The 21,508-nt window shown below is 38.7% G+C and overlaps 2 protein-coding genes across 5 annotated transcripts; one reads left to right on the top strand and one right to left on the bottom strand.

Moving 5' to 3' along the window:
* Window positions 1-1,079: 1,079 nt before the first annotated feature.
* eri2 (ERI1 exoribonuclease family member 2) lies at window positions 1,080-7,665 on the bottom strand. 2 transcript variants are annotated; one of them, XM_035403871.1, is made up of 9 exons: window positions 7,512-7,665; window positions 7,250-7,314; window positions 7,057-7,137; window positions 5,969-6,096; window positions 5,734-5,884; window positions 5,256-5,356; window positions 3,975-4,056; window positions 3,648-3,736; window positions 1,080-3,476 (listed from the first exon to the last, which is right to left on the bottom strand). In XM_035403871.1, exons 1-9 carry the CDS (start codon window positions 7,532-7,534, stop codon window positions 2,205-2,207), a joined length of 1,992 nt encoding a protein of 663 aa, XP_035259762.1. In that variant the 5' UTR covers window positions 7,535-7,665; the 3' UTR covers window positions 1,080-2,204. The 2 variants fall into 2 exon arrangements, with proteins under 2 accessions (XP_035259762.1, XP_035259763.1); XM_035403872.1 differs by having other exon boundaries at window positions 3,344-3,476; window positions 3,592-3,736.
* An 81-nt stretch (window positions 7,666-7,746) lies between these two features.
* LOC118220178 (RNA exonuclease 5-like) lies at window positions 7,747-21,508 on the top strand. 3 transcript variants are annotated; one of them, XM_035403869.1, is made up of 20 exons: window positions 7,747-8,225; window positions 8,716-8,933; window positions 9,017-9,123; window positions 9,224-9,350; window positions 9,660-9,801; window positions 10,213-10,323; window positions 10,579-10,667; window positions 14,010-14,125; window positions 14,648-14,786; window positions 15,139-15,233; window positions 15,415-15,517; window positions 15,628-15,734; window positions 15,819-15,930; window positions 16,038-16,160; window positions 16,251-16,388; window positions 17,787-17,879; window positions 18,262-18,469; window positions 18,667-18,872; window positions 19,936-20,045; window positions 21,248-21,508. In XM_035403869.1, exons 2-20 carry the CDS (start codon window positions 8,796-8,798, stop codon window positions 21,306-21,308), a joined length of 2,325 nt encoding a protein of 774 aa, XP_035259760.1. In that variant the 5' UTR covers window positions 7,747-8,225; window positions 8,716-8,795; the 3' UTR covers window positions 21,309-21,508. The 3 variants fall into 3 exon arrangements, with proteins under 3 accessions (XP_035259760.1, XP_035259758.1, XP_035259759.1); XM_035403867.1 differs by lacking the exon at window positions 7,747-8,225 and adding an exon at window positions 8,245-8,315; XM_035403868.1 differs by lacking the exon at window positions 7,747-8,225 and adding an exon at window positions 8,266-8,400.

Genomic DNA, 21,508 nt, shown 5'->3' with positions numbered 1-21,508 from the left:
TGTGAAGTTTAGGTAGCAAACAACAAGGCTGAATCCTTCTGACGTAATTTACATAGAAACTAATACGCACAGATCGCATAGTTTCACTCACTGTGGCCAAGTGGAATCGATAGCGTTTCAGAAAATATATAACTTTAAAAGGTTTAATTCAATCTTCTACTGGGACTTTTGCCGTCTATTGAGGGTGTGAAAGAAAATTTCGGTGCCGCTGACTATAATCGAATGTTTCAGATTTACCGTTCGATTGAGCAAGTATCATTCTAAGTATATTTTTATGGGTTTATTGCTGTCCCATTGTGCTAGATACTTCACATTAACCTCGTACGGCGATAAGTAAAGGCTAACAGCACAGCACCACTTAATTATTGTCACTTCTATCACCACTGTAATGAACTAAAAAAAAAAAGGCGACAAACTACCTTTTCTGTGAGAAATGTATTGTCGAGCTCACGCGCATACACTGCTGGCGACATTCTAAAGCTCTATTTTGCCCTCCCTGCTGTCAGCCAGATTGCTGTGATAGCTCATTCTAAATCATATTTGGGGACCCATGTATGACTCGTGACCCATAGTTTGTGCCGCTGGCTTAGAGGCAAGACAATGCAGATATTTGACTAATGTTAGGTTCACTTATTAGAGTGCCTTTTAAGGACTATTAGGCTATCTCTGGTTGGTTATATTAATTTATAGCTAGCTAGCTAGCATTAGTTAGTTATGTAGTTTGCTTTCATAATGTAATGTTATCGATAACGTTAGCTAGTTTGCTTTCATAAGGACGTTGTAGTTGTGGTTTTATCTTAACTTGGCTAGCTAGCTAGCAAAAATTATTATTGGATACAAGTCAATGTCCTTAGCTATCGATACTAAGTTAGCTAGCTGAGTTAGCTTCTCCCAAGATGAGCGCGTATCATGGAGGTAGCTATGGTAACAGGGCACGGTCTGTCAATCATAGCTAACTGACAGTTCTCATTACCACGCCCAGATAGTTTGGGTGAACTTTTATAGTGGGAAATTTAGGCTTGGATATATACGTTTTAAAATACATTTAAATGACTGAATAATAAAAAAAAATATGCACATTTGTTTTGTTGTTGCCTAAAGACAACTGGCAAGTGTCACAATCAACCACCATGTTACTCCTTTAAGTAATCACGTGTGTTCCTGAGCAGTTAGATTAAGTTGTTCTGCCCAGCTGTAAAATAAAGATGTTTTTCTTATGATCTGATTTGGTGGGAACTAGAAGAGTACATACATGCTTGGATCAGTGCAGAATTGTGATCAGTATGAATAGTTTTTTAGAACACAGAGTATACGTATGAGCTTGCTGCTTTGTTTCAGAGAAGGCACCATACTAATGTATTGGGAATTCTCTCCATGTTGCATGTAATAAAGAGTGCCTTATCACAGTTGTCCTTCTAAACCCAGTGTGGATTATTTCCTCAATAATTTGGATATTTTTTCCACGACATGAGTGTTAAAGGGAAACACTTTAAATTGCTGAAAACTGGATATGCACCTTGTGCCACAGTCCATCTAAAATAAACAGATTTTCAAGGGAACAAGGTTCAAAGGGAGTATTAAAAACAAAACAAATGCATAGTTATGCAAATACCATTTCAATACCCTTTAAAACAACTTCTGCAAATGCTCAGGGCAAACAATTTTAACCCTGTGTAAAATCAGGCTAGTTTTACAGCCTATTATAACCTCATCATTCACATTTTAATCCATGATATGAAATGGTAACTTTCTCTTGGTACAACACTGTAAAATTTCTTGTCTAGATGGTTTGGAAAAAAAAATACAGTTTTAGTGCTAAAATCCCATAGTGTCTGATCAAGTAATGCTCTTATGCAGAAGCCTCTAATGCAGTCAGGTTGTTGTAGACTTAATCATGCTCCACAGCTATTGACTAGTTTATGCTCATGTGTATCATTCAAATCCCTACATTGAAAGTACTTTACAGCTATTTTATTAATATGGAAAATTACTTTTATTTAAAAATATAGATTTAAAATTCTTACACTCAAAGCAAGGACGTTAATGTAGCACAGAAACTGAATAAATATGTACAAACATAATACAAGCACTTTGTTCACTTCCCTGTAAGACCAGATTCAAGACAGGAAAACTCACTTGATGTTTTACACATAAAAATGTGAAATAAGCATGTCATTAAAAAATTACATAGTAATACTGGAACACTAATTTCTCAGAGACGGTCTCCGAGCAAAATTTGTATGTGGAGAGAAACTGTTGTTACAGAAACTCTTCCCTGATGATGCAAAGCTAGTACCAGGTATAGAATACAAGGAGTGGGAAGCCACAGCTCTTGATGCAGCTTTTAAAACAGAAGACTCCCATTTGAAGAATCCACAGCTTGTTTTGTTTCCTGAGCCCATTTTCCCAATGGGGCAGCTGAAGAAAACTCTGCCATGGTTGGGTCCTCCATTTCCTACCGTCATCCTCTTGGCTCTGCGGCCACAGGTGCACAATGGAGATGTCATTTTCATAGGGCCCCTTGAGTGAAGAGATGTCCTGTTCACTGATGAAGAGAGGGGCAAGGATGGAACTGAACTCAGTCTACCTGAAGATAACCTGGGCTCAGTGGAAAAGCAGGAATCATCCTTATCCTTGTAGACTGTAAAAGACCTGGTGGGTGTGCTTGTGTTAAGTCCACAGTATTTTTCTGGACCACATGTAACCTTGGGCTTTGCAGAGCAGGACACATTTGAGAGGGGTATACGTTTACCCTTAAGTGTGCCATCTGACAAAAGCGGAGTCTTAAATACACCACTGCTGGAGGAAGAAGGTCTGTGCTTCCCAAGCGAATACACTGTTGTGTTTGAATTTTTGAAAACAATCTGTTTGGAATGGCTGCTATTAGCATTTAGTAGAGAACCATCAGTATTCAGTTGCGTACCATTTGAATCCTGTGATGTAAAAGTGTCCATGAAGGGAGCAGCAGATGTATCACTGTCCTCAAGAATCACGTCATCATATGACCGCGACTCCTCTGATTCTATCAAAAGTGGAGTTTCTGTCCATTCGCACGGCAAAGTTGCAGGGTCATTGTTTAAGTTTGCATCTGCCTCATGTGCATTTGAAATGCAGCCAATAGTCGTGGCAACCAATACCAGGCTACCTTTCGGTAATGAAGCAGCAGTTACAGACAGGGGTGATCCTTTTGAACCAAGCTGACTCACTGGTGTTGGTGCTGAGGTTTTCCCTTTAACAACTGGAGTGCTTAAACCATGAAAAAGAGTTTTTGGCAACACAAAGCTTTGATATTGATAACTCTCATGGTTGGAAGAAACGTCAAGTTTGCCCTTGTTCTCGATTGACTTGTTTTCACAATGTCCAGGCTTTGGTTGCTTCACAGCGCGTTTCTTAATTCCCACTTCTGCCACACTACGTTCACTCACATTGCCAGCGGGCCGGTTCATCTGGAACAGCTGTTTCGTCCTCAAAGGTGCCTGATGACAAATTAAAAGTTTTTATTAAAATGTTACAGTTTCATTATTAAACAATGGACAGTCAGGGGAAGAGCAGGCAAGACTAAATTCAGTACTGCCATGAAAACCTATTCACCTGAAGGGTACTGAAGGATGAGTTGCAGCATTGGGACCCATGACAAACCCACTCACCCTATCCAGACTCCTGGTCACTTTCATCAGGCAGCCATCAGTTATCATTCGCCAAGCCAAATGAGCAGTATTGCGGGCATCGTCCAAACCTTAGAAAGTTACATAAACAGTAAGCTCCATAACGCTTGGGACAAGACAATTTGTCTTAATTTGGCTCTGTACTCCGCAATTTTATATTTTTAATCAAACCTTTCACGTGTGGTTGAAGTGCAAACTCTAAGGTATTAATAAAAGGGTATTTTTTATACATTTTGGTTTCACCATCTGGAAATTACAGACCTTGATAATCTACATCTGAACAAAAACAAATAAATTAATTTTGCTTACCTGAATGCTCCCGGCCAGAAAATGTAATTCCAAGATCCTGTAGAGCCCCGTTAAGTCCTTTTGGTTTTCGATTATAAAAAAGCTGTGGAAGTATAAAACTGCCGTATGAATGTGTCAAATCCACAACACCAACTCTTGTGAACATTCTAAACTGTAAGCAATTACAAGAAAGTTTTGGTCTGCATCTAAAAAATTTGAACAAAGGAAAACATTTAAATGAAAGTTTGAGGGACGGTAAGCAGTTTTTCTGATTGTAATCCGATGTAGACCATTAATGAATAATATGGCCAGTAAATAACAGAAGATAATTAGACTTTTTTTAAAAATTATTGTTGGGACAAGAGAATGCTGAGGATGAGAGTGTTAATTGGACCTTTTTCATGAGAATATTATTTAAATATTGCATGAAGCTTAATTTGTGTGTCTATATTTTCAAAGTTGGACAACACTCAAGTTTTTATCTTGTTAGGTACTTCCTACAACTCAGAACACATTTCAAACCAATACACCATTCTGGAATTATTTGCATGGACACATCTACACATTTCAAAATGAATCATACTATTCTTTGACATTTCCAATTAGACCCACAATTAAAACTTGAGGAAAATCTGAGGAAAAAGGAAAGACCCTTACATAAATGTGTTCTAAGAGGAGAAAACTCTAGTATGAAAATAATTTGGCCTATATGTGAAAGGAGTCACATCCATTTGCATTTTCAACCATCTGCTACAGGAGCTTGGCTAAATGGTGCCATATTGCCATACCCTGTGCTTTGCATGTTTGTCTACAAACTTGCTAAATTTGAGTTTTTGAACATCGCTGTGGATTTTTTTCCAGTGGTCAAAGAAAATGAAAAAAAAAAAAAGAAATGGAACAAAACCAACAGGGGTCTCAGCATGTGTTGTTCTTGGCCCAAATTATGCATCCCGGAATATTCTTCATGGGCTCGTATTAATTTATACATTTTAATGTATAAACAAACATGGCGAGGAAATTGGATAGTGTACACCTGCAAGACTACTTGAATATTCTGACCCATGCCTAGCATTTAGCCTGTGCCCAGACAAAATAATTAAACATATTTTATCGTATAACCCACTGAAGTTCACAAATTTAAATAATTTTTTACCCCAAATTGTCATCTCGAGCTGGCCTTTTTTGGTTCGTATTTCTGTGTGCATTTCTTCCTCTTAAATTTAATACATTCACCTGAAAAGTACTTTGAAATCTCCACATAAAAAGGCTCAAATAAAATTAAGTAACTCCTACTAAATTTACCTTATAGGTTGCTCTGAGATCAATCCAGCAGTTAAATATGTCAGGTTTGCAGATTTGTTTTCTTTTGCACTCATACTGCAGACAAACTCCCAAATCCCAGTCTGTGATTAAGAAAAAAAATTAAATAAATAAAAGCAACAAAAAAACACATTTCCAATTATAGTCCACAATTTCCTGAAAATTTAAATCTTATAGCTTTAATTACAATTATACAAATAATTGGAAGTCTATCCAGTCATTTTGCAAATGTGGGGTGGGAGGGTAGTTAAATTGACTGAAATCTTATTTACTTTGTTTTCACTTTGGTTTGTTATTCAATAAATGTGAATATATTAACTGAATTCTTCTCTACCTAAAGTTTATTTTGTTTTTAAACTACAGGTGGCCTATACACACACTGTATATATACACACATGTACACATACACACACAAATTTCACTTCACTAAGAAATTAGGTCTGAACAGCATGTACTCCACCTGACCAGGTGACAAAGGCACACGGATGGCCAGTGTTTGAACAGACTTTTTCCTGAACCAGCACTATGTTATTTTCTTCCTGCAACATCTGAATCCAGCGGGTGAATCGAGACAAACAAATGTGGAGAGGTACTCCTGCTTCAACCTGTGCCTGAATGCAAAGAAAAATTCATGAGCATACATAAACTACTGAATGGAATTAAAGGTAGCCAGTTCTGAAGGACAAAAATATTACTTGTCTGATTCCAGTGAGTTCTGTACAAAACTTGGAGAGTACAGGATGCTCTTGAGGCTGCACATAGGTATGAAATTCGGATTCAATCTTCCCATTGCCGGTGTTGAGTACAACAGCTGGAAATTCAACTGCCATGGAAATAAATTTTAAAAATGATTTATTAAATCATTCCCTTTCAAGAGTTTTTTTTTTTTTTTTAATATCACTTCAGTTATTGTCTATGTTTTGATTGGCCTTTACAGTTTTTGCATGCAGTGAAGGATATTTTAGGCACTTTCAGGAGTTTGATGACCTGCCACCTTTACAATGAGCATTATTATAGTGGCATCTATAGGTTTGAGGTTTGAAGCTTATACAGTGATGTTTTCCAGAGGCTATACATATGAAGATAATGATTTGATTACATTTATTCAGGTTTATAAACATAGTTGTCATTTCATAACACAACTTATTTTATCTGGTGTGCTAACTATTTGAGGACAACGATTCATATTTTCAGTAGATTTGGGTTGTCTAAAGGTAGTTTGTTAGTGTCGCCAGGAACGTTCACTTTTGGTGGTTTTGGCCACATCTGTGGTGACTGAGGGTCACAACAGTTCGTTTTCATACTCCAAATTCCAGAGTTCCTTTGAAAACAAAGCTACACCCCCAAAGTGGCATGGTTTGCTTGGGGGTTAATTTTCTTGTAAGACAATCCAGCAGTAGCATATTTTGGAGAAATAAAATTGCCTAGAGACAGTCACCAATGTTGTTTGATACAATAATATTGAGAAATATATAAAACTTAATTTTAAAGGCAAAGTGTCAACAGTTGTGGTGTTACATTTGATAAATTGTACTGTTAGAGACATCAACCACAACAAATTAAAAAAATAAAATAAAATAAATAACTTATTTAAGCATCTAAAATATCCTTCATCGGCTGGGCCAATGAAAAACACAAAATAAGTTAAATAAATAAATAAATAAATAAATAAATAAATAAATAAATTCATTAAAAAAAAAAAAAATTAACTAAAAAAAGGGAACCATCCCTTTAATGTAAACAGTTTCCAACATTTAAATTGTAAAACAACAAATCGACTTACTTATTTCTTGACCATAATTATTCTTGTCTCCCCAACAAGTAGATTCAAAGTCTATGACAATCAGGTAAGAAAAGTGCTGCCCTAAAACACACAGAAACTCACATTAGTCAGCAAACGTTCTTTGCATTCTACTAATTATTGACACTGAAATCAACAACGCAAGCGAGTTTACGTAGCAAGCGACAACGCTTACCACAGCGCTTTTTTTCATTATTTTCACTTGAAGGTCGGCTGCGTTTCCTTATCAGTCCGAGTTCACTGTAAATAATCAATGTTACTGTTAGAAAGAAGCTTAATCCAAGCTTTAATTAGATACAAGGAACGTAGACATTCGTTTTGTCTCAAAATGTTTAACTAGCTATACTACCTAGGCTAGTTATATCCAACGATACAACTACATTAACATTAGCTTGCTAGATAAACCTTCAACCTCCTTGAAATAAACAGATTCGTACTTAGCCAGTTTCTTTGTAGCCATGACGTGTTGTACAGTCTGTATGAGTAACTTTGATAGCGAGCAATCATATTATCCAATACTAAAGAATTGTTCCGTTCTGGGCTCACAACACATGGTTCTCCCTAACCAGCTGAGTAGTGGGTGGAGAATTAAATTTAAAAATTACCGGCCCTGTTGACGTACTACTACACGTCACAACGTCACTTCCGTGCTTATCTGGATTCTGGAAAGTCAGTTATATACATAGTAGAAATTGTAGAAACAGTTCTTGTGCATACATTATGACTGATGTTTTATTTGACAGACAAAACAGAATTCTTGATCACAGACTAATTTATCATTAAAGTGACTTCACGGAACCGCGAAAAAAACATACCTAACCCAAGTGAGCGAACAATATCTAGTGTCACCACCACAGCAGTCACCACCGTAGTTAACATTTACCCTTCTCACGTCAATTAAGCAAAATGTTAATCCAAAAAAACATCTCGTTGAGTTTGCAGACGTTTATAAATGAGCCCATGAGTAAACAGTTGATTTCATGGGCTCATTTTGGAACTCCACAGTTCAAGTCTGAACCTGTTTTGCTTAGCTTAACGTTTGAGTTTCAATTTCTGTACGGTCTCTCTTTAGTTATAGTGCAACATTGCTGTCTTGTCATGTCTGCCACCATCTTTGGGAATTTCTTGCTCTACCTGTCTGGCCTGCAGGGGTAAGTAATCGAATTCCGGTCGGAAGCCAGATAGGAGATTGTTTAACTCAGTTTTCCACGTGAGGCGACGAGTACTTGCCAAGGCATGAGGTTAGGAATCCTCATACTTTAACACTATGTAACTGTTATCGTTCACAAAGGGCATGATTTGACTAACATCAATTTACAAGAAAGGGTTGGTATACTGTAGCTTCATGTAGTTAGCTAGGACAATTGCTATCATAGCAAGGTAGAGAAATACTGCAACTTGGGTAAAGTTAGCTGTTCAAAGTTTTAGCCAACATCTATTATCATTAGATATTGTTTATCTTTCATTTTACCAAGAAATGAAATTAAGAATACTTCTAGCTAGCGGAATTTGTCGATGTAAATAACTACAGAATCGATAAGACATTAAGAATTTAAAAGACTGATAATTCGTAGTAAACCAGCAGATACTAGATAGTTCGCTAGCTAGCATAATACATATTCTGTCGTAACACCTTTGCAGGCTGTCTGTTGGCGAATGGTTTCACGACTCGTTGGTCTACTGCCTCGCCTGTTTTTTGTCGTCCACTGGCGTGCAACCAAATGGCTTTTTCACACACGTTTGGACATAAAAGGAAAAGAAATGATATCTCAGATATCAGAGGTGACGTTACGAAATCAAGGAAATTGGACGAAAACACACGGGAGCCAGAATTAAATGTACAGCCTCGGGAATCTAAGGTAATACAAGGTTCTTTTTCAGTTATGTTTTGACAAGCCAATTCAGTGTATAAGACAGTAAATTATGTGAATGTGTTTAACAGGGCATTCCCCGTCTGGCGCTGTCCTGTGACGATATCCAGGAACCTATCACACAGAAACAGCTAACAGAATTAGTTCTGTTTGCTTCCTTGGGAATGAAACAACCATGGTATATTGTTGAGGCATAGTAAATGGTAAAATCTTAGATTAAATGATATTCTGTGTTTGCAATAAATACCATATTTGACATGTTTGTCCCCCTCTTTCAGTTGGTGTCATCTGGATAACCAGAAGAATGTGTCTGGAGTCAGTGTTACTGTTTTAGAAGGTCTCGGACAACTCCATTTTTACAGATATTACCTACAATTCAAAAATCTCAGAAAGCGGTACAGAATTGTAAGTGAACAGTCTAATTATCACTTATATTTTCAGCTGCTGTGTTGTATAGGGCAAAAATTGCCCCTTACTGGCATGTAAACACTGCTCACCTGTGTTTTCTCCATCCTGGTACAGTACTAAAAAGCCACTTAGCTTCTGAGCCACTGTGTTTCACTTAGCTTCAATCTTGTGGCAGAATAGGGGGTACATGTGGTATGTCTTCTACTGTTTGAATTTTCATCTGTAAGAGAGCAGTGTAATCATAGTTTCAGGATTTACTATTATTAATACGGGTGCATATTAATTTATTGCTATCTTACCTTTCAGAGATGCAGTTTTCTGAATTCTTCTGGAGCTTCCCCCGTGTTGTCAGATATATTCAATACTGAGCTGGGAATTTCTGAAAGTACTGGTCCAATACTTGTTGGAAGTGACCCTGTATCCAAAAACAACTTTGAACATCAGGAAGGTGAGATGCAACAACCAGAGAAGGCCAATTTGTGTGAATGCGTTGTGTATGCTACAGTGGGTATATTCTAAATACATGCTTTGAGCAATATAACACACTGCTATGGTCTGTCAGTAGGCACACAATGGCCAGTTGTTTTTAATTTTCTTTCTTTGCTTCCTGTGCACAAATAGCAGACCTGGGTCAAGTAGGTATTTGTTTTGGATTCAAATACATTTCTACGCTTTACTGATCTTGTCTGGTGTATTGGAACCAATTAAATGCTCTCAAAAAGTGTGAACCCTGCCTTCTGGATATATTGGCAGGCTCAGTTACACCAGGCAAGATCAACAGAGCACAGAAAGTATCTGAATCCAAAACCAATACGTATTTGACCCAGGTCTGACAAGTAGAATTGTTCTTTCTCCACAGGAAATCGAAACTGGCACCCCATTATACACAAATATGGCACAGAAACACAGGGTCTCACCAGGTACTTGTTAAGCACTGAAGAGATGGGCAGAATAGCCTTCCCCTTGAAGGGTGAGTGCACTCTTGTAAACGTGCAAACAAAATGGAGAGTGGCATTTACTGGTATGCTGTATTTCTTTGTGCTTTGGTTATTCTGTGTATCTTTGATTAGAATCTTTTCAGAAAAGCACTTTGAATTCAAAGTATGAAAAGCACAGTATAAATAAAGAAAAATGCAATGTGCTTATATATTGGGCAAGTATACAGCATTGTTGTGGTAAGCGGTGTGTTCTCACAATTTATTTGCTTTTCTCACCTCAATTTCAGGAGATCCCAGCTGTGAATCATTTCTGTGCACCGAGAGTGATGAATGTGTCACAGACAGCAGCCCCCTCTATGGACTCGACTGTGAAATGGTGTGTGAAACTCTGTTGCTTTGACACTGAGTCAGGCTGATTTGCCATTGCCATTACATGTAAAACAGTGCATATTATAAACCAAATGCTTATAAATTACTAGGAAATCATTCTTTGAATTAGGGCTGCATGGTATAGATAAAAATGATGCATATTATTGCTTAAGCAGTGGGGTTCCTCCTGGCTAATTCTATAGTTGAACTCAATAGAAAATTAGTATTAACCAAATCCATTGCTTAGGAGTTCCTTTACAACATGAAACCTTGTGGTGTGATGGTGATTCTTTTGGGCTGCTTTGATGCTCAGGATGTGGACATTTAGTGAATCATCCTCCATGTGTTCTACTGTGAAGAGTATTTTGGAGCAGGATGTGTTACACAGCTGAATTCCTGTGTACATGCATTGAAAAGGCCTGACATGATGGTCTAAATGCAAGAAACCCAGAGTAGAGCAATTCTGCTAAACAGGAAGTCCTGAATTTCTCCCAATGTGCAAGACTGCTCGACACTTACATGAAATGTTGAGTTGGTTATTGCTGCTAAAGGAGTTCTTACCAGTCAGTTAAGGAAATTAGAGGGAGACCTACTTTTTCCTGCAGATATATTAAATGTACAATTATTTTTAGTTGAGTAGATTGTCAGTGATTATGAAAAAGTTGTAACTTTTAGTGTTATTTGCTGTGTCACATCACCTATACGAGCACTTGTCGTCCTTGTGATTTAAAATCTGCAGAAAAACAAAAAATTGGCAGAGGGGGCACTGTACATCGCACTGTACCTACATGTACTGTAGCAGTTAAAATGGTTAGTTATTACAGCACATCTGCTTCCTGAAGAGCACTCTAGTCAGAATTAGGGAGCTGCATAGCCTAATCTACTATGTGGAGTTCAAGTTGCATTCAAGTTGCCATCAGTTTTTTCATTCCCACTCAAGCACTCTGTCTTGCCTAATAATGTCATATATATAATAATGAACTTTTCACTGAGTACTCCACTGAGAAAAGTTGCTCTTTGCATTTTTATACAGCCCTAAAGCAAAACAGGATGGATATGTCAATCATGTCAATGATCTTGGCCTTGTAATTACAAGAATCTTGACAGATAATTTAATGTTAGTTTGTATATAATGCTGATATGATAGGACACCCTCCAGACAGTTTTTTTCTGGAAAGTTAAATTTGTAGATTCATCTACACAAAGATTAAAAACCGTTAAAAAATTCTGGCAGCTATTGAAATCAGAAAAAAGTATGTAAACAAAATTATTTATACTGTTTTTTGGTGTCTGTTCATACCTGTTATGATGTTGTATATCTCCAAATCAACCTCACTTGCATGGTCCATGTACCAGTCTGGTCCTTCATTAGTGAAATAGCCTGCTGGAAGTATGAAACGTCTGTAAAAGTATAAGTTTGTGTCTTTGAACAATGGTAGATTTAAACATTAGGCTGTGTTTGTCACAAATACAAGTGGAGTTGACCTTTTCTTGGCTATTTTATTGATAAACGCTTTTTTTGGTCGCATTACAGGACCGTAGAAAGATATATTGAAGTAGCAACCATCCATTTTTCCACAGTTTGATATCTTAACCCAGCAGAAACATGATTTGTTTTATTCATTTTATTCTCCTGTCACTATTCCTCCTGCATCAGCAAGTTCAGCAGACTTAGTCACTGAAGCTACTTCCAGACGTGCCCATTACATTGCATTTATTTGGCAGATGCTTTTATCCAAAGCGACGTATAATAAGTGCATGCCGAAGGTCATTGGAACCACGACAAACACAGGTCCGATGAGGTACAATACTCATTTTGTAACAGTTATTCATAGTCATGAACTCATTAAGTCCAATTCACACGGTAAGCATAGGCTAGGTTAGGAAGTTATGGTAAGTTAAACTAGGCATGACAATGAGCTACATCATCAAAGTAACAATTAAAGTTCAATAAGTGGTGGGTGGAGGTAGAAGTGTAACATGAGTGCTACAGGAACAAATTAGGTTTCAAATGTTAAGAGCGATCCTAGATTGGGAGTGCCCTCCAGAGTAGTGATAGTTAGTCCGGGTACAGTCTGATGAGATGTGTCTTCCGACATCGGCAGAAGATGGGCAATGACTGAGTGGTTTGTAGAGGAACCGGGAGTTTGTTCCCCCACTGGGGAGCTAGGATGGAGAAGCTCTGTGGTTTTGGATGAGCGAGAACCATTCACCCGGATGGCAGGGAGTGCAAGCCGCCCTGCTGCAGCAGAGCGGAATGGTTGAGCTGACATGTAGGATTGAATCGTGTCCTGTAGGTAGACAGGGGCTGTCCTGTTGGCTGCATTATAGGCCAGGGTCAGGACTTCGAACCTGATCCTGGCAGTGACCGGTAGCCAGTGGAGAGACCTCAGCAGGGGGGTGAAGTGTGAGTGACGTACCCCCCACCTCTTTCAGATCACTGAGATTTTTTTCTTCTAGGCATGGTAGCCAAAATAATGGGCAGCTGCCCAACATTTTTATGCATAACCGTGAGCATTCTGTGATGTTAATTGCTTAATGAACTCAGGAACCACACCCGCGTGGAAGCACCTGCTTTCAGTATTCTTTGTATCCCGCACTTGCTCATGATTCCAGTATTTTGACAGTTGAGAAAAAGATTTGCTGCAACACTTCTTACTTGCAACACAGAAACTTTTTTTACTGACATTTAGGTCAGAGACCTTCGTCGGAGCAAACAGGTGTGAATGAAAAAACGCAAAAAAAAGGCAATATATATACGTAGAAACACATGTAAGTGGTTAGGACTAACAAAGTGACACCGTGATCAACTTATGAGATTAAAAAGGTGTGTTTAACCGAAGCAGTCTACAATTAACTCTGGTGTAGAAAAATTAACATCAGCCTATAGAGTTAAAGGGGCGTATCCATCAATCTTCCAATTAATCATGGTTAACTCATAGAGTGTGGCTACCAAAAGGTGTTCAATTTCTCTTAATTAGCGCTAGTAAAAATAAGGTTGAGACATTGTCCAAAATAGTACACCAGTAGGTTTAAACAAGATTTTAATTCATAAGTTAAATGAATTTCATCAACACAGTAGTCTCAACCTTATTTGTCATACCGCAATTGAGTGAAATTGAGCATGTAAGTGGGTAGTAAAATTAATTTGCTTCATTCACACAGCTGGTGTAAATAATGTAGACCCACCATTAAGATATCACACATCTTGCATATTGCAATAATGACAGCTTTTCAATATTTTGTTCTGTCCAACTATGAGTCTATTCCAGTGATATTCACTGTTGACTGTCAAGTTCTGCCTCTTTGTAACAAAATCTTGTGTTTCTAAACCGTATCCTTGTTTCAGTGTTTGACAGAGCGTGGAAATGAGCTGGCGCGCGTCTCCCTGGTGGACAGTGAGGGCCGCTGTCTGCTGGATGAGCTGGTAAAGCCAGAGAGCCGAATCCTGGACTACTGCACAAGGTATATAAGCACCATTACTCATGGGAATGACCTTATGCAAAAGTGTCACATTCAGTAGTGTTAGATAAGAAACAAATAATCCTGGAACAGAACAGGAAGCAGAACATTCTGAGACCTAATAGTGTCTTATATGCAGAGACATTGGACATCAGTCAGATTTCGATCTACGTAAGCATCAAGTGGAAATTTACACAGGAGTTTTAAATGTTAAAACCGTGCTTTGTGGCTGTGCTAAATGTTCTGTGTAAACTCCAGCCTTAGCCAGTTTGTTTTCTGTTACCTTCACATAGGGCATCTGCCAACACCACTTATAAAATCCTGGATGGCTGAAGTTTAGAAATGCAGTTTTCCCAATAATTTCTGGACCCCCCCCCCCCCCCCCCCCCCCCCCCCCCTCCCCAGTGTCCATCTGGATCTCATTTACGGCCATGAAGGATTCTGGGTTCAGCTGAGGTGACGCTGGAAAGAAGGGTTCACAGGGTTTGTCATTTAAGACATATTTTTTTACTCTGCTCTTCCAAGGTATTCAGGAATAACAAAAGCGTTGCTGAGACCGGTAAGGACGAGGTTGAAGGATGTCCAGGCCAAGCTGAAAGAAGTTTTGCCCCGAGATGCTGTGCTCGTCGGCCACTCTCTCAACAATGACCTGAATGCTTTAAATGTAAGAACAGCAGTTAATCTGATGTCCACAATGGCACGCGTATATGCAGGGGAAGACTATTAATGAGGATTAAGGAGTTACAGTTTGTAGTTTGCAGTATTGTTCTGTGGAGCTAGTTTCATAAAAAGATGTTCAAACATAGCACATATTTGTAAGTCATTAGAACTAAGAAAGAATAAATTAAAATACCTGACATGACATTGCACTTTAAATGGACTGTTTCCCCCCTCAGAGTAAAGGATTGAACTTAAAAGTTCAAATGTAATTATTTGCCATGCAGTGATCCCAATGATTGCCATGGGGGTTCACTGCAGTCTGAATGCCCTTAACAATGTTTCTGTTTCTCCTTCAGGTGATCCATCCTCATGTCATTGACACCTCACTTCTTTACAGAAGGGAATCTGGCCAGAGATTTAAACTGAAGTTTTTGGCAGAGGTTGTATTGAAGTGAGTAAGCTTTTTCTACCTTTACTCATTTGTCTTTCTTCCCGTAATTATCGATTTTGGCTTTCAGGCTCTAAAAGACGAGTCGCCTCTGGAGGTAGTCGTTTAGCTTTTTCGCTGTGGAAGTCCGCTTTTCTGGTAGTTCCACCCTTATTGGCACCACCATTCTCTTCATATTTCTCAGCAAGAAGATCCAGTGTGCAGAGAAGAATGGGCACAATCCCACAGAGGATGCTCTGGCTGCCTTGCAGCTGGCTCAGTACTTCATCAGCAGAGGCCCCAGAAAGGCAAGCAGGATTTTGTCCTTCACTGATGCACTCAAGTTATGCCGAGAGCTTACGGATGGACAGGATGGTGGCTGGTTCAGAGCTCTCAAAGTATTTTTTTTCCCTCCCAGGTTGTCGAGTTAAATTTGGATGGAATGTGGCAAGAATATAGCAGAGTAAATGCGACCCCCGTGAACGGGTCTAAACGCGGTCCGGCCCCACCTCCGAGTAAGATCAGGTGTGGCCTATTTCTGCAGCGGAGCACTGAACACTATGTTTGCGGTGGGAATTTGTGCTTGGCATTAACACGGTGCTCTCTTAGGTTCGGAGATGCCCTCCAGGTTACAGGTCGTTCAGCAGTTTATATCGCCAGAGCTTCAGGGAGTGATACGTCACCGGCCGCCAAGCAATTGAAGTGCAACTCGGATCAAGAGGTGAGTCTCAGTACCCTGATGGTAAGCGGTCTATCCAGGTCTTGTTAAAGAAGATATGAGGACGTCACCATAATAGTTTTATTGTTGTTGTTTTTGCTTTTTTGCAGGTCCTGTCCTCCTTCAGAAGGGAGATACCATCATGCTTTTTCACCTTGGTTGAATTCTATTCCTTTGCAGAGAAAACAAGAACCTTGTCTGACGACAATAAATATGATCACCTTTATCAGAAGGTATGTTTTATTACATGGCTAGAAAGAAGGGATCCTTATGTGGAGACACACTATTGCTCTGATTAAGGACTTTTTCTTGTCATGTTCCAGATGCTTGCCCGGCAGAGAGAGATGTGCACTGTGTACGTGGGGCCTTTACCCAAGGACTGTAGTGAGAAGTCTGTGAGGAAGCTGTTTCGGCGTTGCGGACCCATTCACTCTCTGAGGCTGACGAACGTAACACAGAGAGTAGGTTTATTCCTTAATGTCGCAGTGTATTTGTACAGGCTGTCCTTAATTGTGTTTAAGTTGACTCGCAATTACAGTGATCCATCATTTACCTTCCATGTTACTACTTACAGTGCTGGATCTTACACTTATTGGAAGGCAGCACACATACTCTGCTTACTGATGTGTGACGGTGCGTACATTCACATGGGTGTTATTAGGCCTCACTGTTGCATGGATAGTCATTTTGTCAGTGGCACCTCTATTGCGGCACAAAGAATTCTGTGAAGTGTGACCTCGCTTTGCTTTGAGGTGCTTGGGCACAGGGACTGTTTGGTTATCTCTCACCTTGCCTCAGTACATATATATTCTATTCAGGAGATAGGATGGGGGGTATCTGTAGTAGAATGCCAAACTCGGATATTATGGACTGAGAGTATGAAACTTAAATGGCATGCGTCTTACCGGAATCGAGCTAATAACTGCATTTTAAAAAAGCATTTTAAAATAGTCAAAATGGAAAGAAATGGAAATCCCAAGTATTTGGCAGGGACGAGTCTTAGCATTAATGCAGAAGTGTGCAATGTGGGGAAAATGAACTGATTGATATGAAGAATTGCCAGAACAAAATCAAACAATCTGAAAAAGGTAGACAGTCCTGAAAAGGAGATCATTTGGAAAGCCTAATCTAAAAAATTTTTTTAATTTTTTTAATGAGATCCCAATTGCTGCCGGTTTTTTGGTAAATGAAACTAATGTTTTTTAGCAAAAAATGAAAGTAGATTTTTTATAAAAATAAGGCGAGGCTAATTTAAGTGATGTTTAATCAGTAAAGAATTCAGTACATATTTGCATACATTGCTAATGCATTCTCTTGGATGCATTTTTCAATCTAAGGTTTCTCTCAATATTATATTAAGGCCCACGGGTGTGAAAAAAATGTTAAATTTACTGATAAACAGCCATAGCAGATGTGATCACAGAAGAATATTATCTAAATAATACCTAGCAGCTAGTTTTCTTCAAGAGCCGTTTGGCATTACCCTTTTCTCAGTGAATTTGTGAATTCTTATTTCAGTCTGGATATCTCCATGCACTGAGGGATGGAAGTGTTCAATGCGAGGTTCTCGTTGTCCGTCTGTCTGGTTCTTTTTACTGCAGTTCACGAATAGCTGTTCCCGATTATAAACCACACAAGGGAATGGGTCTCTCCAATGCTGTCTAGTTGAGAAGTGGTGTGATGCTACAATTTTGTACATTCATGGGACCATCAGACCTGTCCTTGTTTGGAGCACACTACTGACACCTAAAGGGATGCAGCTGGTGGCACCATTGTCTTTTATGGCTATTTTCACCACAGTTCAACATAATCCTCTGTTTGAACAAATGTGTGGTGTATTTTCTACTCTTCCATTCCAGACCCATGCGGTTGTAGTATTTGAATTGCTGGAGGGAGCTTTCCTGGCTGTGAACTCACTCCAGGACCTCATGCTGGATGGGTGCTCTGTTAAGGTATTCAGCGCTTGTAAAATGTTGTTGGTTGTGTTTTAATGATTTCGTTTGGAATCAAGATGTGCACTAATACCAATCAGTTGTGCTTAATCCCCCCATGTTTACTCTGACACGATGATGCTCCTTCTATGAATTCTTCTTCTTCTTCTCCTTCTCCTCCTCCTCCTCCTCCTCCTCCTCCTCCTTCTCCTTCTCCTTCTCCTTCTCCTCCTCCTGATGTGCTGTCATAGCTGTGTAACTGTTTTGGAATATGGAAAATGGTAAAACTTAATCACGTATCATGTTAATAGCTGACCAATGTTTGTATTATGGTCTACCTTATTCCCTGATATACATGCATATATTGTTCATATACTGAGGGTTATGATTCTCTACCTGCCAGGTTCTGAGGCCTGTCCAGGAGTCCACACTGGATTTGGAGGTGTTTCTGGGGGAACTGGAGAGGGATTTGGAGAAGGAAAATGTCATCTATGTCTCAGGAGTGTCTGAAAAAGACCTTCACCAGGTTTTCTCCCAGTTCGGCCCCATCGAGCGTGTGGTCCTGCCCAGGAAGCCCACCTCGGGAAAGTTCAGGAAGCACGCTTTCATAAGTCAGTTAATAACAAGTTCCTCTGCTAGTGGACTGCATTCAGTTCTCCTTCATATTCATGCTGAATGGAAATACCATCTACCGAATTCAGAAAGAGAAAATTAGTCGGCAGTAACGTATTTTTATTTCAGACTGTGAGCTGGAGAGACTTTGTAAGCCTCTAAATTCTCAAATAGCTTTTTTATTTTTTTATTTCAGAGTATCAGAATGCAGAGAGTGTAGAGGCTGCCTTGCGTTCATCCGCAGAATGCAATGGCGGAAAAATGAGGGTGTGCAAAGCAATGACTCCGCCTCACCTGTGCTCATGGACCGGCCAGACATATCAGTCTGTGGAGTGCGACTCAGGAGAATGCAAATCCACAGAATCTGAAGAACGAGACTGCTCTGATCAGCAGCTATGTCATGTGAGTCAGACTGCAGCACAGAGATTGCACTGGAACCCTGCCTGTTGTATCCTCTTCAGTACGAGTTTAATATCCTGAAAATGTTCTATTTTAAATAGAACATGCATAATTCCTGGAATAATCTTGGTTCTTCGGAAAAATCCATAATTGGTATTTTAGTGCATTTTAATGGTGAACAGGTTTCGTTGTTGTTCGACCAAACGTCTGAATCTAAGGATCTAAGAACCTGCTACCCTCCTGGGATTTTCACACACTACAGTCTCTAGAGTTTACAGGGAATAGTACGATAAACAAAAAAACATCTGTTAAGCGGCAGATCTGTAGGTGAATACACCTTGTTAATGAGAGTGGTCAGAGGAGAATGGGCAGACTCCCAGACTCAAATAGTGTACAGGAAATGAGAAGACAGAATTTCTATTAAATGTAATGAATTGCAGATAACAACATCTGTTTTGCAGACAACAAAAACAAGATCTTTTAATTTAGTCTTTATTTGACTACAATCTTTATTTGTATTTTATTTCTTAATTGTTGTACTGTATTATATCCTTCTTTATGTTGCGTATACATATAATTTGTTTTAATCTGTAAAGCACCTTGTTCATTGAGCTTGGGAGGTGCAATATAAAATTATTATTATTATTATAAAATGATAGGCCTAAGCTTTTGTGGATAAATTCAGTTGCGTGCTGTGCAATGTTTTTTGTGATTCTCGGCTCAGGTTACAGCAGATTAATTGGTTATCCCTTTTAGTCAAGCTCACATTAAAAGCAAAATTGTGATATAAATGATGCTAACACTAAAATCCAATGTTTAAACATGTTTTATTATCGTATCATATAATAACCATATTATCATATTTAATTTTTAAAGCAAAAATCCCAGTTACACATACTTTTTTGGGAAATGGAAAATACATTTTTTGAAGGCCCCAGGATTCCAGTTCCCAGCTTTAAATCCTACTCTGGTGGCAGTGTATTTCAGCTGTGATTGTTAACGGCTTCTACAGCCGCACTGGCCTTGTTTTGTCTTCTGAATGTACACTGTATGTGCCTCTACACAGGAGAGTGAAATGAAAGACCTGATGAGAAAACTTGACAGCAAAGTGGGGAAACTGTTCAAGGCTCTCCCGGATAAGGCCCTCAGTATAATTCTTCTTCCTGGGCAGACAAGGTAATAAAGTGCACTGTCATTGCTTGAGGCCATCGTTTGAATCCATAGTAATCCTGGAATGCTCTTACTGGATATTCTGACCGGTTATGACTTCAGATCTCTTCTGCTAACCCTCTTTAGTGTGTGTACAGTAATTAATCTTGTGCATTTTAGGGTTTGGCATCTTTAGGTTAACTCATTTCTCAAGGCATAACCAGCAAAAATATATTTATCGAGGATCACAGTAAAAGAAACTATACTCGTATATCAATATCAACATATTATATAAATCAGTAGGAAAAATGTTGTTTCAATGTACACCCTAGTCATGTAGCACATTAGTGGTAAAATTCTATATCCAAATAAATATGAATTTCCTCTATTTTGTAGTTGAAAAGGGTTGTCGGGTCTGTGATTTAGTTATTTTAGCACATTCTCCTGGGCCTTGTTTGTGATTAATACATCAAATACATTAATTCCCGCTTTCCGAGGAAGCATAAAATGACCAGCCGTCAGTCATCGTCATGCTGTGAATCAAATTACAATGAGTCATGCAAGACTGCATTGAATATCTGATTAAAATGGCAACGGATGAATTATAGGTGACAGGATGAGAACATTGTTCATTTGAATATTTTATTCCTTCATCCTGTATGAGGGCCAAGACACATTTTGTTTACATACCCTGAACATGATTTCCTCTGACAGCACTTTACATTATTGGCTTAGTAGTTTCATGGGGCTGAGGCATATGTCAAAAGATTGAAATGACAGCTGTTGCTCAGTTGCTACTCAATTGGAAAGCATGTAGACCTGTACCAAATAACACTGTGTGAAATCTAGGAGAACTCTCCAATACAGTTAATGGTCTGTTAGATAAATCTCTATGGCCTGGGTGATAGACATGGCTCCCAGTTGGCTACACTATTCCAGAAGGTTTTTTATTAATGGTGGTGCATTGAAACAGTATTACTACGTAATGCATGTATTGCTCGCCTTAAATTTAATTAATATTTTGTATGTTTTTCTATTGTATTTCAAATTAGTCAAGTTTTTCGGTAAGTACACATGTTAATTGTATCAGCCATTGTCATGCAATATAGTTCATATTGCTTTCAGTAGTAGTCTGGTCATAAACGTTTCTTTGAAAGTATTTCACATTGTTCTTCTGTACATTTCTGTTCTTCTCAACATGCCTCATAAATTGTCATTATTTTTGGCAGGACCAGTGAGCATTTCCCGGGTCTATGTTTGATCGGGGTGAAAAATGGTTCTTCCATGTGACCGAAGAAGAATTCCACGATTTCAGCAGGAATGGGACCATTGACTAGCAGTAGCATGCATCAATGCTTTGCTAGTGCAATAACTTATTTTGGTTTTCATATTTTACTTATTTTACCAAATCTTTTCCTGCAGTACTGTGATCATACTGTGTCCTAATTCTTTGCACAGTTTTAACAGTAAAATAAATTATGTTTCATATC

The sequence above is a fragment of the Anguilla anguilla genome, chromosome 2, assembly GCF_013347855.1.
Source record: "Anguilla anguilla isolate fAngAng1 chromosome 2, fAngAng1.pri, whole genome shotgun sequence".
Taxonomy (NCBI): domain Eukaryota; kingdom Metazoa; phylum Chordata; class Actinopteri; order Anguilliformes; family Anguillidae; genus Anguilla; species Anguilla anguilla.
Note: the sequence above shows the minus strand (reverse complement) of the source record. Positions and strands in the feature narration are given on the sequence as shown.